The following is a 14,736-nucleotide window of genomic DNA, read 5'->3' on the forward strand; positions in this document are numbered from 1 at the left end:
TCACTGCCTGCTGTACCTGCATGCCAACTTTCAATGACTGATATACCATGACACCCAGGTCTCATTGCACCTCCCCTTTTACTAATCTGTCACCATTCAGATAATATTCTGTCTTCCTGTCTTTGCCCCCAAAGTGGATAACCTCACATTTATCCACATTATACTGCATTTGCCATGCATTTGCCCATTCACCTAGCCTGTCCAAGTCTCTCTGCAGCCTCTAAGCATCCTCCTCACAGCTCACACTGCCATCCAGCTTAATGTCATCTGCAAACTTGGAGATACTACATTAAATTCCTTTGTCTAAATCATTAATGTATATTGTAAATAGCTGGAGTCCCAGCACTGGATCTTGCAGTACCCCACTAGTCACTGCCTGCCATTCTGAAAAGGACCCGTTTATTCCTACTCTTTGCTTCCTGTCTGCCAACCAGTTCTCTATCCATGTCAATACATTACCCCCAATACCATGTGCTTTAATTTTGCACACTAATCTCTTGTATGGGACCTTGTCAAAAGCCATTTGAAAGTCCAAATACACCACATCCATTGGTTCTCCCATGTCCACTCTACTAGTTACATCCTCAAAAGATTCTAGAAGATTTGTCAAGCATAGAAACATAGAAACATAGAAACATAGAAAATAGGTGCAGGAGTAGGCCATTCGGCCCTTCGAGCCTGCACCGCCATTCAACAAGATCATGGCTGATCATTCCCACAGTACCCCTTTCCTGCTTTCTCTCCATACCCCTTGATCCCCTTAGCCATAAGGACCATATCTAACTCCCTCTTGAATATATCCAATGAATTCCCTTTCATAAATCCATGCTGACTTGGACCGATCCTGTCACTGCTTTCCAAATGCGCTGCTATTTCATCTTTAATAATTGATTCCAACATTTTCCCCACTACCGATGTCAAACTAACCCATCTATAAATCCCTGTTTCCTCTCTCCCTCCTTTTTTAAAAAGTGGGGTTACATTGACTACCCTCCAATCCATAGGAACTGATCCAGAGTCTATAGAATGTTGGAAAATGACCACCAATGCATCCACTATTTCTAGGACCCTTCCTTAAATACTCTCGGATGTAGACTATCAGGCCCTGGCAATTTATCAGCCTTCAGTCCCATTAATTTCCCTAACACAATTTCCTGACTTGTAAGGATTTCCTTCAGTTCCTCCTTCTCGGTAGACCCTCGGTCCCCTAGTATTTCCGGAAGGTTATTTGTGTCTTCCTTAGTGAAGACAGAACCAAAGTATTTGTTCAATTGGTCTGCCATTTCATTGTTCCCCATTATAAATTCACCTAATTCTGACTGCAAGGGACCTACATTTGTCTTCACCAATCTTTTTCTCGTCACATATCTACAGAAGCTTTTGCAGTCAGTTTTTATGTTCCCGGCAAGCTTCCTCTCATACTCTATTTTCCCCCTCCTTTGTCGTCCTCTGCTGAATTCTAAATTTCTCCCAGTCCTCAGGTTTGCTGCTTTTTCTGGCCAATTTATATGCCTCTTCCTTGGATTTAACACTATCCTTAATTTCCCTTGTTAGCCACGGTTGAGCCACCTTCCTCGTTTTATTTTTAAATCCCGACAGGGATGTACAATTGCTGAAGTTCATCCATGTGATCTTTAAATGCTTGCCATTGCCTATCCACCGTCAACCCTTTAAGTATCACTCGCCAGTCTATTCTAGCCAATTCGCGTTTCATACCATCGAAGTTACCTTTCCTTAAGTTCAGAACTCTAGTCTCTGAATTAACTGTGTCACTCTCCATCTTAATGAAGAATTCTACCATATTATGGTCACTCTTCCCCAAGGGGCCTCGCACAACAAGATTGCAAATTAATCCTCTCTCGTTACACAACATCCAGTCTAAGATGGCCTGCTCTCTAATTGGTTCCTCGAGATATTGGTCTAAAAAAACACTCCAGGAAATCCTCCTCCACCATATTGCTACGCTACCAGTTTGGTTAGCCCAATTAGACCACTTGGCTCTCTCTATAGCCTGGTGATTTTAATGTTTAGCATGCTGTTAGCCCTCTATATTAGATTCAGGAGATTCATATCTCATGACCTGTGTTATATTTTTGCTTCTGTTATTATTCATGCTGAGTAAAATGGAGTGAGGAAAAACATTGTGTACATTTGTGAAAATGTGGCATTACCTTTAATTGTGCTTTTAGTTGGTAGTGGTGCATTAGTTTATCTTTTTGCAGAGATGTTTTATCCCTGAGTGAGTGAAAACATGACATGATGGATATGCATGAAATGAAAATAAGATTTTTTTATTCATTCTTGGGATGTGGGTGTAGCTGACAAGGCTGGCAGTTATTGCCCTTCCCTAATTGTCCTTTGGAAGGTGATAGTGGGCCACCTCCTTGAACGGCTGCAGTCTGTGTGGTGAAGATTATGTATTTGCATGGATTAGGCACTTTACCTTTGAGATTGTAAAACAAGAAAGGCGTCAACAAAATATACTCCAGTTCACCTTCACGGAGGATGACAAACCGATGTAATTAAGAATTGTGTAGAGTATGGGAAAACCTACAGTTTACAGATTTGTAGGGAAGAGTCACTCAATGTAGTGTGTTTGTACATTGTAACCTCTGTATACAGAAGCTTGATTCATCATTGATCAGTGATTCGACTAAATAATAAAGATGTGTTTTAATTCTGTTCTCTGACTGTGAAGATTAAATATACCATTTACTGTATATGATCTGCTCCACGTAATTTTTAACAACATACAGATTTGCTGCAATATATCCCCAGTGAGCTAAGATGACCTTGAACTCTTTGTCCTATACGCTATCCCATTAATCACTCATTAACAAGCCATATTCAAAATTAAAACCATAGATTGTTTTTTAATACCCTACTTGGAGCAATTTAGAGTAAGCTGATGAACCATTTTACTTCTGTTGCACTTATGGTTATTGGCTAGAATATTTTATGACTGTGATGTGTAATGGCCTGTTTATACTTTATACTGCCACAAAGATATAAAGCCCATACTTTCACATCAATGTAAAATGGCCAACATAAGGGCTGTGGCATTATGAATTCTCTTTATGAATTTCTCTTTGATTAAAACTTTCAAGTAATTTTAATACTTAGCTTAAGGAGGTCGTTATATGATTTGCAAACCTGTATTATACTATTATACACCATTTTAGGAGTGGTTTCATGGTGCTATCTTTTTATATCCACTATAGAATACCTAACACAGTCCCAGCTCATAATCTTAGTTACAAATAAGATAGTCTTGTAATGGTTTTATATTCTACCAGACATGGTAAAATTGTAGATGTAATTACATCCGGAACCTCCTGAGCCTCTTTCACTGTGAGGTGGTGGAGAAGAACAGAACTAAAATATTATTTGTCTCCTTAAAGACCGAAAGAAGTTGTTCAGTTGATCTTTTTGTGGAATGTGGTAAACAGCTAACACTTTAATTAAAAAATTTCAACTTGCTAATTTTAAAGCATTTTGCAATGAGCTCCCAAATACAACCAAATTTAAAGGTCCTACCACTGTCAATTCTGTCTCTTTGTTGAATTGACATTTAAGGGCCGAAATTGCCAATTTTTTTAAGGCCCGCTAATGCCTCTAAGAGGCAGTAACAGGGCGGTAAGGTCTTCCCGACCGGGGGCAGGCAGAGCCATCCGCAATTGCCCCTGGGCCAGGGGCGGCGGAAACGGGTTTTCACCGTGCCCCTGACTTTCTGCCCCACCCAGCGCTCTGACCCATTGTCGGCCACTCATCAACTCCTTACCCTTTTTCCACCCCACGGGGGAAATTGCCCCACGGGAGCTTCACAAGGGCGGGAAGCTGCTGGTGGTTCAGTGGTGCGGCTGCCCTTAAAGAGGAGAGTGCACGGCCGGCACTTACATTTAATTGTCGGTAGACTGCAATCGGCTGACAATGGCGGCTGCGGGTTCGGCCAGGCGGCCAACATGCAGACAGGCAACCCCTCTCGGGTACCGGGCCACCGGGCCACCAAACCCTTCCCTGGTGGCCCAGTGGGCACCACGGAGGCCTCACTAGGCCTCGCTGCGTCCCTCCCCTTTAACTGAAGGGGAGGAATGTTGCTACGTGTCAGTGCAACACGACACTTCTGAGTTGCGCTGACATCATCAGCATTGCGATGACGCTGCTCACCTTCTGCCTTGCATCTGACTCTCTTCCGCCCCTCTATCTCCCCCAACTCCGCCCTGTTCATTTTTTACAACCAAAGGACCGAATTTTGATCCATTCTCCGCCCCATCTATTCTGGCAGTAATTCTGCATTTAATTCGAATTATCCGCCCCAAACGGGACGGAGGGCAATTTCCAGTTTCCACAAAAAGATCAACTGAACAGCTCCCTTTGGTCTTTAAGAAGACAAATAACATTTTAGTTCTGTTTTTCACCATCACCTCACAGTGAAAGAGGCTGGGGAGGTTACAGATGTAATTATAATAAAGCTTTAGCTGAATTAATGTAATTTGTTTTTAAGATTTTGAATGCAGCTTTACTTAAATATTATTGCTGTTACAGTCACATTGCTAATCCACAGATGCAACACGCATGCCTGTGCAGAATTGCTTTGCCACACTTAACTGCCAGTGCCAGTGCACATGGCCAGCATTGAGCCCAACCTGGAAAGAATTGCTTGCATAGAATTAGAGCCTGAGGCCAGTATGAAACTGTCATTGTAAGCAAATGCATGCTGGCAGGCTTGAAACTTTTATTTGCTGCTTATAGGATTCTTTATTTCACAGCAATGCCTTTGAGTGACAACATTACATTACTGCATGAATCATGCAATAGTTGATAATTTCATGAGTAAAATTGCAGTATAATTAGGTGGCGACATGAATGATGTGTGAAGTAAATTAGACTGGAAGATGTGCTCACACTGTTTATAAATCTGGAAGGGCCTGCAGCTGGCAACTACCAGATATGACTTCCTTTGAAAATAAAATGTTGTACTATGATTTCCAGGTTACATTACAAAATGTATTTATAGGACCCTTTACCATTATGTGCAAAAATGAATGTAAACTTCAATGGGGCAAAACGGATGAGAGCAATTTTTGTTAGGAAAATAAAAACTTGCTCTTGGATTCTAAAAGGTGTGGCTAGATAGATAGTGGATGCATTGGTTGTGATCTTCCAAAATTCCCTAGATTCTAGAATGGTCCCAGCGGATTGGAAGGGAGCAAATGTAACCCCGCTATTCAAGAAAGGAGGGAGAGAAAAAACGGGGAACTACAGGCCAGTTAGCCTGACCATCAGTCATCGGAAAAAAGCTGGAATTCATTATTAAGCAAGTGGTAACAGGGCAGTTAGAAAATTATAATATGATTAGGCAGAGTCAACATGGTTTTGTGAAAGGGAAATCATGTTTGACAAATTTAGAGTTTTTTGAGGATGTAACTAGTAGGGTAGATAAAGAAGAACCAGTAGATGTAGTATATTTGGATTTCCAAAAGGCATTTGCTAAGGTGCCACATAAAAGGGTGCTATAAAGAAAATAGAAAGACTTGGATGTATATAGCATGACCACCAGATGTCTCAAAGCACTTTACAGCCAATGAAGTATTTTTAGAGTGTAGTCACTGTTGTAATGTAGGAAATGCAGCAGCCAATTTGCGCATAAGCAAGCTCCCACAAACAGCAATGTGATAATGACCAGATAATCTCTTTTTTTGTTATGTTGATTGAGTGATAAATATTGGCCAGGAAATAGTGCCAGGGGATCTTTTGCATCCACTTGAGAGAGCAGACAGGGTCTCGGTTTAACATCTCATCTGAAAGATGGTACTCCTGACAGTGCAGTGCTCCCTCAGCACTGCACTGGAGTATCAGCCTAGATTTTTTTTGTGCTCGTCTCTGGAGTGAGACTTGAACCCACAACCTTCTGACTCAGAGGCGAGAGTGCTACCCACTGAGCCACAGCGGACACATCTTATGCAAGATAAGGGCTCATGGATTGGGGGTAATACATTAGCATCGATAAAGGATTGGTAAACGTACAGAAAACAAAGAGTAAGCATAAACGGGTCATTTTCAGTCTGGCAGGCTGTAACTAGTGGGGTGCCGCAAGGATTAGTGCCTGGGCCGCAACTATTTACAATCTATATTAATGACTTAGATGAAGGAGCCAAGTGTAATGTATCCAAGTTTGCTGATGATACAAAGCTAGATGGGAAAGTAAGCTGTGAGGAGGACACAAAGAGCCTGCAAAAGGATATAGGCAGGCTAGGTGAGTGGGTAGTAAGGTGGTAGATGGAGTACAATGTGGGGAAATGTGAGGTTATTCACTTTGGTAGGAAGAATAGAAAAACAGATTTTTTTTAAATGGTGAGAAACTATTAAATGTTGGTGTTCAGAGAGATTTAGATGTCCTCATACAGGAAACACAGAGAGTTAGCATGCAGGTACAGCAAGCAATTAAGAAGGCAAAAGACATATTGGCCTTTATTGCAAGGGGGCTGGAGTACAAAAGTAAGGAAGTCTTGTTACAATTGTACAGGGCTTTGGTGAGACCACACCTGGAGTACTTTGCATAGTTTTGAAAACATAGAAAACATAGGAAATAGGTGCAGGAGTAGGCCATTCGGCCCTTCGAGCCTGCACCACAATTCAATAAGATCATGGCTGATCAATTACCTCAGTAACCCTTTCCTGCTTTCTCTCCATACCCCTTGATCCCTTTAGCCATAAGGGCCATATCTAACTCCCTCTTGAATATATCCAATGAACTGGCATCAACAACTCTCTGCGGTAGGGAATTCCACAGGTTAACAACTCTCTGAGTGAAGAAGTTTCACGTCATCTCAGCCCTAAATGGCTTACCCCTTATCCTTAGACTGTGTCCCTTGGTTCTGGACTTCCCCAACATCGGAAAGATTCTTCCTGCATCTAGCCTGTCCAGTCCTGTCAGAATTTTATATGTTTCTATGAGATCTGCTCTCATCCTTCTAAATCCCAGTGAATACAGGCCCAGTTGATCCAGTTTCTCCTCATATGTCAGTCCTGCCATCCCGGGAATCAGTCTGGTGAATCTTCATTGCACTCCCTCAATAGCAAGAACGTCCTTCCTCAGATTAGGAGACCAAAACTGTACACAATATTCCAGGTGAAGCCTCACCAAGGCCCTGTACAACTGCAGTAAGGCCTCCCTGCTCCTATACTCAAATCCCCTAGCTATGAAGGCCAACACACCATTTGCCTTCTTCGCCGCCTGCTGTACCAGCATGCCAACTTTCAATGACTGATGTACCATGACACCCAGGTCTCGTTGCACCTCCCCTTTTCCTAATCTGCCGCCATTCAGATAATATTCTGCCTTCGTTTTTTTGCCACCAAAGTGGATAACCTCACATTTATCCACATTATACTGCATCTTCCATGCATTTGCCCACTCACCTAACCTGTCCAAGTCAACCTGCAGCCTCTTAGCATCCTCCTCACAACCCGCATCGCCACCCAGCTTAGTGTCATCTGCAAACTTGGAGATATTACACTCAATTCCTTCATCTAAATCATTAATGTTTATTGTAAATAGCTGGGGTCCCAGCACTGAGCCCTGCGGCACCCCACTAGTCACTGCCTGCCATTCTAAAAAGGACCCGTTTATCCCGACTCTCTGCTTCCTGCCTGCCAACCAGTTCTCTATCCACGTCAGTACATTACCCCCAATACCATGTGCTTTAATTTTACACACTAATCTCTTGTGTGGGACCTTGTCAAAAGCCTTTTGAAAGTCCAAATACACCACATCCACTGGTTCTCCCTTGTCCACTCTACAAGTTACATCCTCAAAAAATTTGAGAAGATTTGTCAAGCATGATTTCCCTTTCATAAATCCATGCTGACTTGCACCGATCCTGTCACTGCTTTCCAAATGCGCTGCTATTTCATCTTTAATAATTGATTCCAACACTTTCCCCACTGCTGATGTCAGGCTAACCGGTCTATAATTACCCATTTTCTCTCTCCCTCCTTTTTTAAAAAGTGCTGTTACATTAGCTACCCTCCAGTCCAACTGATCCTGAGTTGATATACTGTTGGAAAATGATCACCAATGCATCCACTATTTCTAGGGCCACTTCCTTAAGTACTCTGCGATTCAGACTATCAGGCCCTAGGGATTTATCGGCCTTCAATCCCATCAATTTCCCCAACACAGTTTCATGCCTAATAAGGATTTCCTTCAGTTCCTCCTTCTCACTAGACCCTCGATCCCCTAGTATTTCCGGAAGGTTATTTGTGTCTTCCTTCGTGAAGACAGAACCAAAGTATTTGTTCAACTGATCTGCCATTTATTTGTTCCCCATTATAAATTCACCTGAATCTGACTGCAATGGACCCACGTTTGTCTTCGCTAATCATTTTCTCTTCACATATCTATAGAAGCTTTTGCAGTCAGTTTTCATGTTCCCGGCAAGCTTCCTCTCATACTCTATTTCCCCCCTCCTAATTAAACCCGTTGCTGAATTCTAAATTTCTCCCAGTCCTCAAGTTTGCTGCTTTTTCTGGCCAATTTAGATGCCTCTTCCTTGGGTTTAACACTATCCTTAATTTCCCTTGTTAGCCACGGTTGAGCCACCTTCCCCGTTTTGTTTTTACTCCAGACAGGGATATACAATTGTTGAAGTTCATCCATGTGATCTTTAAATGTTTGCCATTACCTATCCGCCGTCATCCCTTTAAGTATCACTCGCCAGTCTATTCTAGCCAATTCACGTCTCATACCATCGAAGTTACCTCTCCTTAAGTTCAGGACCCTCGTCTCTGAATTAACTGTGTCACTCTCCATCTTAATAAAGAATTCTACCATATTATGGTCACTCTTCCCCAAGGGGCCTCGCACAACAAGATTTATAATTAGTCCTTTCTCATTACACATCACCCAGTCTAGGATGGCCAGCCCTCTACTTGGTTCCTCGACATATTGGTCGAGAAAACCAACCCTAATATACTCCAGGAAATCCTCCTCCACCGTATTGCTACCAGTTTGGTTAGCCCAATCTATATGTAGATTAAAGTCGCCATGATAACTGCTGTACCTTTATTTCTTGTTTGATGCTGTCCCCAGCTCACTACTACTGTTTGGTGGTCTGTACACAACTCCCACTAGCGCTTTCTGCCGTTTGGTATTCCACAGCTCCACCCATATAGATTCCACATCATCCAAGCTAATGTCCTTCCTTACTATTGCGTTAATTTCCTCTTTAACCAGCAATGCTACCCCAGCTCCTTTTCCTTTCCTTTTGGTCTTCTATCTGAGGAAGGATATACCTGCCTTAGAAGCGGTGCAGCGAAGATTCCATAGATTATTTCTGGGATGAGAGTGTGGTCCTATGAGGAGAGATTGAGTAGATTGTGCCTATACTCATTGGAGTTTAGAAGAATGAGAGGTAATCACATTGAAGCATATGAGATTCGGAGGGGGATTGACAGGGCGTTTGCTGAGTGTATTTTCTCCTGGCTGCAGAGTCTAGAACTAGGGAGCATAGTCTCAGGATAAGGGGTCGGCCATTTAAGACTGAGATGAGGGGGGATTTCTTCACTCAGAGGGTTGTGAATCTTTGGAATTCACTACTACAACAACAACAGCTTTTATTTATATAGCTCCTTTAATGTAGTAAAACGTCCCAAGGCGCTTCATAGTAGTGTTAAAAGACAAAACAGATACATTTTGACACCGAGCCACAAAAGAAGAAATTATGACAGATGACCAAAAGCTTGGTTAAAGAGGTAGGTTTTAAGGAGCGTCTTAAAGGAGGAAAGAGAGCTAGAGAAGCGGAGAGGTTTAAGGAGGGAGTTCCAGAGCTTAGGGCCCACATAGCTGAAGGCATGGCCACCGATGGTTGAGCAATTATATTGAGGAATGTTCAAGAGGGCAAAATTTGTGGAGCGCAGACATCTTGTGGGGTTGTGAGGCTGAAAAAGATTAGAGAGATAGGGAAGAGCAAGGCCAGGGAGTGATTTATAAACAAGGATGAGAATTTTGAAATTGAGGCATTGTTTAACCGGGAGCCAATGGAAGTCAGAAAGCACAGGTGTGATGGTTGATAGTGACTTGGTGCAAGTTAGGACACAGGCTTTGAGTTTTGAATGACCTCAAGTTTACGTAGTGTAGAATGTGGGAGGCCAGCCAGGAGTGAGTTGGAGTAGCCAAGTCTAGAGGTAACAAAAGCATGAATGAGGGTTCAGCAGCAGAAGAGCTGAGGCAGGGGTGGAGGCGGGCCAGAGGTGGAAAAAGGCAGTTTTAGTTATGCCGTGGATATGTGGCCCGAAAATGGCTGTGGATGTTGAATCGTTGAGTATATTCAAGGCTGAGATAGATAGATTTTTGGATTATAGGCGAATCCAGGGTTATGGAGATTGGGCAGGAAAGTGAAATTGAGATTGGAGATCAGCCATGATCTTATTGAATGGCAGAGCAAGCTCTAGGGGCTATATGGCCTGCTCCATGGGTCATATGGCTTACTCTAGCTCCTAATTCTTATGTTCTTATGTTCTAAGTGGTAAAATACTATGTTTGATAATAGTGACATTGTATGTGTAACCATTTGTTTGTTTAATTTTTGCACTACTATCAATGATCTTTCTGGAAATAACCCCATTTTGCAAACTAAGCTCTTAATAGAAGAATAAGCAGGTTATCATAAAGTTGTTTGTGCTCAATGTCTCAGACCCCAAAAAGCAAATATTTACAATTTTAAGCTAGGAAAACTAAAAGCGGCTGATCCTAACTGGATCAGGTACATTTTTGAAATCCAGTTTTGCTCTTGGGGTGCTTTGTCTTTCCCCAAATGCTGTCATGATTCTTCCAAAAATCATCACTAACTTTCTATTCAAATCGCAAAAATTGAGAATACCAGGACAAATGCAAATTACTCTTGAGGGATACACATAGCAGCAAAAGAGAGACATAGAGAGACATAGAGCATATTTTATTATGTTCCTACATAAATACGTTTAATCTGAAAACCGGACATACAAAATTAACTCTAAGGATCCTGATTTTTGGCAGGTGCTAATAGCTGCTTCATAGTGAAGGGGAGGATAATTAAATTATATATATTTTCATAAGTTATTTTTATGTTACATTAAGTTTGAAAATTACTAGCAATGAAACTTTGTATTAGTTGATATTACTCAGTTTATCAATAATAATCAAATATACATTATTTATTTGTGCAGGTGGTGCCTCCTTAGACCTCAACTCTGTAGAGCCTAAACCAAAGAAATGGATCATTGACATGACCTGGCTAAATCTGGTGCAGCTCTCTCATTCGCACCCATTCAATCAGCTACTAGTGCAAGTGGCAAAAAATGATAAGTCTTGGAAGGTGTGGTTTGACGAAGAAGCTCCAGAAGAGGCTCCCCTCCCTGATGGATATGATAGTACATTGGACACTTTCCGTAAACTACTACTTATTCGTAGTTGGTGCCCAGATCGTACTATTGCTCAGGTAAATTCTTTCATTAGGTCAGTTCTTATAGTTTTCTTACATATAAATATATATTTGGAGCAATATATATTCTGCCTACATATGAAATTATTTAACACAATGTTTATTTCACAAGTGAGTGAGACTGCAAAAGTCATAAATGATACTGTTAGAGTTTTGCAAGTTTCCTTTAGGATGTTTGTGCACAATCACAAGATTAGAAGATAAATATGGATGAGCCTGGCCATTCTGTTTATCTTAGTTCAACCATCCAGAAAAAATCAACAGTATATTGGTATCCAATTGTTTCTTAAATCATTTCAGGATTTTTGCCTCAATTATTCTGTCTGGAAGTCCATTTCATATATTGATCACTTTTTGTGTGAAGAAAAAATCCGGATGTCAATTCTCAATTTGTCCTTCATTAGTTTGAACTTATGTTCCCTTGTCTTATAGGGTTCAAATTTGGTCCACCCCTTTTTTCGGCGCACTCACCAGAGATGCGCTGACTTTGTGGGCTGAAAACGGCGTCTAAAATATCTCCCCCGATTCTGGCAGCTGTGTTGCCTCTCCTGGGGCTTGGCGCGGAGTGGCCAGTCGATTGGGGGGGCGGAGCTAGGGCCCTGCGCCAGAAACAGTGCCGGCAGCTCTGCACATGCGCATTGGAGCGTGCGCGCATACGCAGAAGCTACTGCCCCCAACCTCTGTGTGCGTGCTGCAGTGTGAGACCCGAAGTGTCTCGCCCCTATCCCGGCACACGCCGGCCCGCTGCCTTCCCGGGCTAAGGCTACAATAAACAGGTTGGTGCAGGGAGAGTTTTGATCCGGGGGAGGGAAGGAGAGTTTGATTGAGGGGGAGAAGAGTTTTGATTCGGGGGGGAGAGTTTTGTTGGCGAGGGTGAGAGTTTCGATAGGGGGTGAGGGGGAGGAGTGTTTTGATCCTGGAGGGGTGGGGGGGAGAGTTTTGATCCGGGGGGGGAGAGTTTTGTTGGGGGGGGGGGTGAGAGTTTCGATGGGGGGGGAAGGAGAGTTTTGATCTGGGGGGGGGAGGAGAGTTTTGATCCAGCTGGGGGTGGGGTGGGGGGAGAGTTTTTATCCGGGGGGGTGGGAGAGTTTTGTTGGGGGGGGGCTGAGAGTTTTGATGGGGGGGAGGGGGAGGAGAGTTTTGATCTGGGAGAGGGAGGAGAGTTTTGATTTGTGACGGGGGGGAGGCGGGGTGATAACTGTGTAGCCAATAATTTTAATGAGCTTACTCAAGACTTTCCTTCACCCTGTTGATGATACTTTCCTACATAAGAAGATAAGAATTCCGAGCAGGAGGTAGTTCTATTTTTTATTTGGATATTTTGAAAAAAATATGTAAATATATTTTGTCTCTTTACTTTTTTTATTTTTGTAGTTTAAGCTTCCATGAATGCTTCTATTGTATAGTAAATTAACTTTGCGAAGTTTGTCATATGATGTCCTGTATAGCTGTTTGATCCTATTTACTTTCTTTAGTCAAGTCATTAATTTCTGCTCGCCTCTGATGCACCTACCTGCATTGATTTCTTAACTCTCCGTAAGGGTTTTCTGTGCGGCCACAAGTGGCCACATACACTGGTCTAAGTTAGTTTGGAGTAACTATTAGCTGTCCAAAGTGGCCTAAATGGCCAAAACGGGCGTAGGTGACTGGTAACGCCCCCTTTTGAAAAAAAACTAAACTAAACTAAAAAAATCCTAACTAACTCACTTACACTGGTGCAAATTGAATGTGCAAAATGGGGATTTTTAAGGTACTCCAGAAAAATCAAGTTGCTCCAAAAAAAAACAGAGCAACTCCTGGCCAATTTTGAGCCCCTAGTCACTATTTAAAGTAATTTTCCAGGTCTGCTTTTTCCAAACTGCTTATGATCTTAGATAACTCTGTCAGATAACCTCCTTGTCATCTCTTTTTAAGGCCGAAAAGAATTTAACACTTCTCTGAACTGCATTCAGTGCTTGAATGTCTTCCTTGTGTTTCAATGACCAAAACTGGATACAGTACTCAAAGGGTCATCCAACCAGAACACTATACAGTTTGACTATTATTTCCTCTACTGCTTTACCTATATATTTCAACAGTCTACTTGCTTTGTTTATTGATGCTGTGCTGTGGTGTCAAATCTCATATATTTTTCAACTTCATCCTTAGCTATTTCAATACCATTCATGGAGTACTCATGCTGCCATTTTTCTTCGTTTCTAGTATTTTCAAGTTGTCCATATTATATTTCATTTTCCACTGTTTCATCATTTACATATTTTCTCCAACTCATTTTGTATTTTCCATAAACTGCTTCTTCATTTTAATGTTGGCCCGGTTTTTACAGTGAGAATAATGGTGAGGTTAACAGTGCTCACCGTTATTGAGGAGTAAATTGGACAGCAACTTCTGGAGTATGCACATGCGCAATTAAATGCGGAAATCCGGAAGTTGCGGTCCGAGTTACCCTGCTCTTCCACAGGCTGCACTATAACAGTACCTCGCCGATAGACTTGGCATTGAAATCAATGTAAGGTTGTGAATTTGTGGTACTTACCCACTAGTTATCCACTAAACATGGCAAAAAAAGTTAGAGCATTCAGGTGTAATGAATTTATAACGGCGTGATCAGTCATAATTACTGCCAAACAGCCTCTCTAGACTGAAAATTAGATTTTATAAGTGTGAAGTCTCATCCCTTCAGAATTTAATTAGTGTTGGAGCTTTAAAGAAAAGTAAAAATTAAATTTTGTTTTACTTTTTCTGTTCTGTCTCTTTTATCTCTATTTCTTCCCCAGTCTTTATCTTGCTTCCTCATCATCATAGGCAGTCCCTCGGAATCGAGGAAGACTTGCTTCACTCTAAAAATGAGTTCTTAGATGGCTGTACAGTCCAATAAGAGAACCACAGTCTCTGTCACAGCTGGGACCGACAGTCGTTGAAGGAAAGGGTGGGTCGGACTGGTTTGCCGCACACTCCTTCTGCTGCCTGCACTTGGTTTCTGCATGCTCTCGGCGACAAGACTTGAGGTGCTCAGCGCCCTCCCGGATGCACTTCCTCCACTTAGGGTGGTCTTTGGCCAGGGACTCCCAGATGTCGGTGGGGATGTTGCTCTTTATCAGGGAGGCTTTGAGGGTGTCCTTGAAACATTTCCTCTGCCCACCTTGAGCTCATTTGCCATGAAGGAGTTCCAATTAGAGCACTTGCTTTGGGAGTCTTGTGTCAGGCATGCGAACAATGTGGCCCGCCCAGCGGAGCTGGTCAAGTGTGGTCA

General features: G+C 42.3%; 1 protein-coding gene across 3 annotated transcripts in view; it reads left to right on the forward strand.

Annotated features, from left to right (window-relative positions):
• dnah5l (dynein, axonemal, heavy chain 5 like) overlaps window positions 1–14,736 on the forward strand; it is a 618,296-nt gene that overhangs the window by 496,924 nt on the left and 106,636 nt on the right. For all 3 annotated transcript variants that reach the window (XM_070881289.1, XM_070881290.1, XM_070881291.1), the window contains one exon: window positions 11,209–11,480. In XM_070881289.1, the coding sequence (XP_070737390.1) occupies window positions 11,209–11,480 (272 nt within the window). The remainder of the gene's footprint in view (window positions 1–11,208; window positions 11,481–14,736) is intronic.

Source organism: Pristiophorus japonicus, chromosome 5 (genome assembly GCF_044704955.1).
Source record: "Pristiophorus japonicus isolate sPriJap1 chromosome 5, sPriJap1.hap1, whole genome shotgun sequence".
NCBI classification, from domain to species: domain Eukaryota; kingdom Metazoa; phylum Chordata; class Chondrichthyes; family Pristiophoridae; genus Pristiophorus; species Pristiophorus japonicus.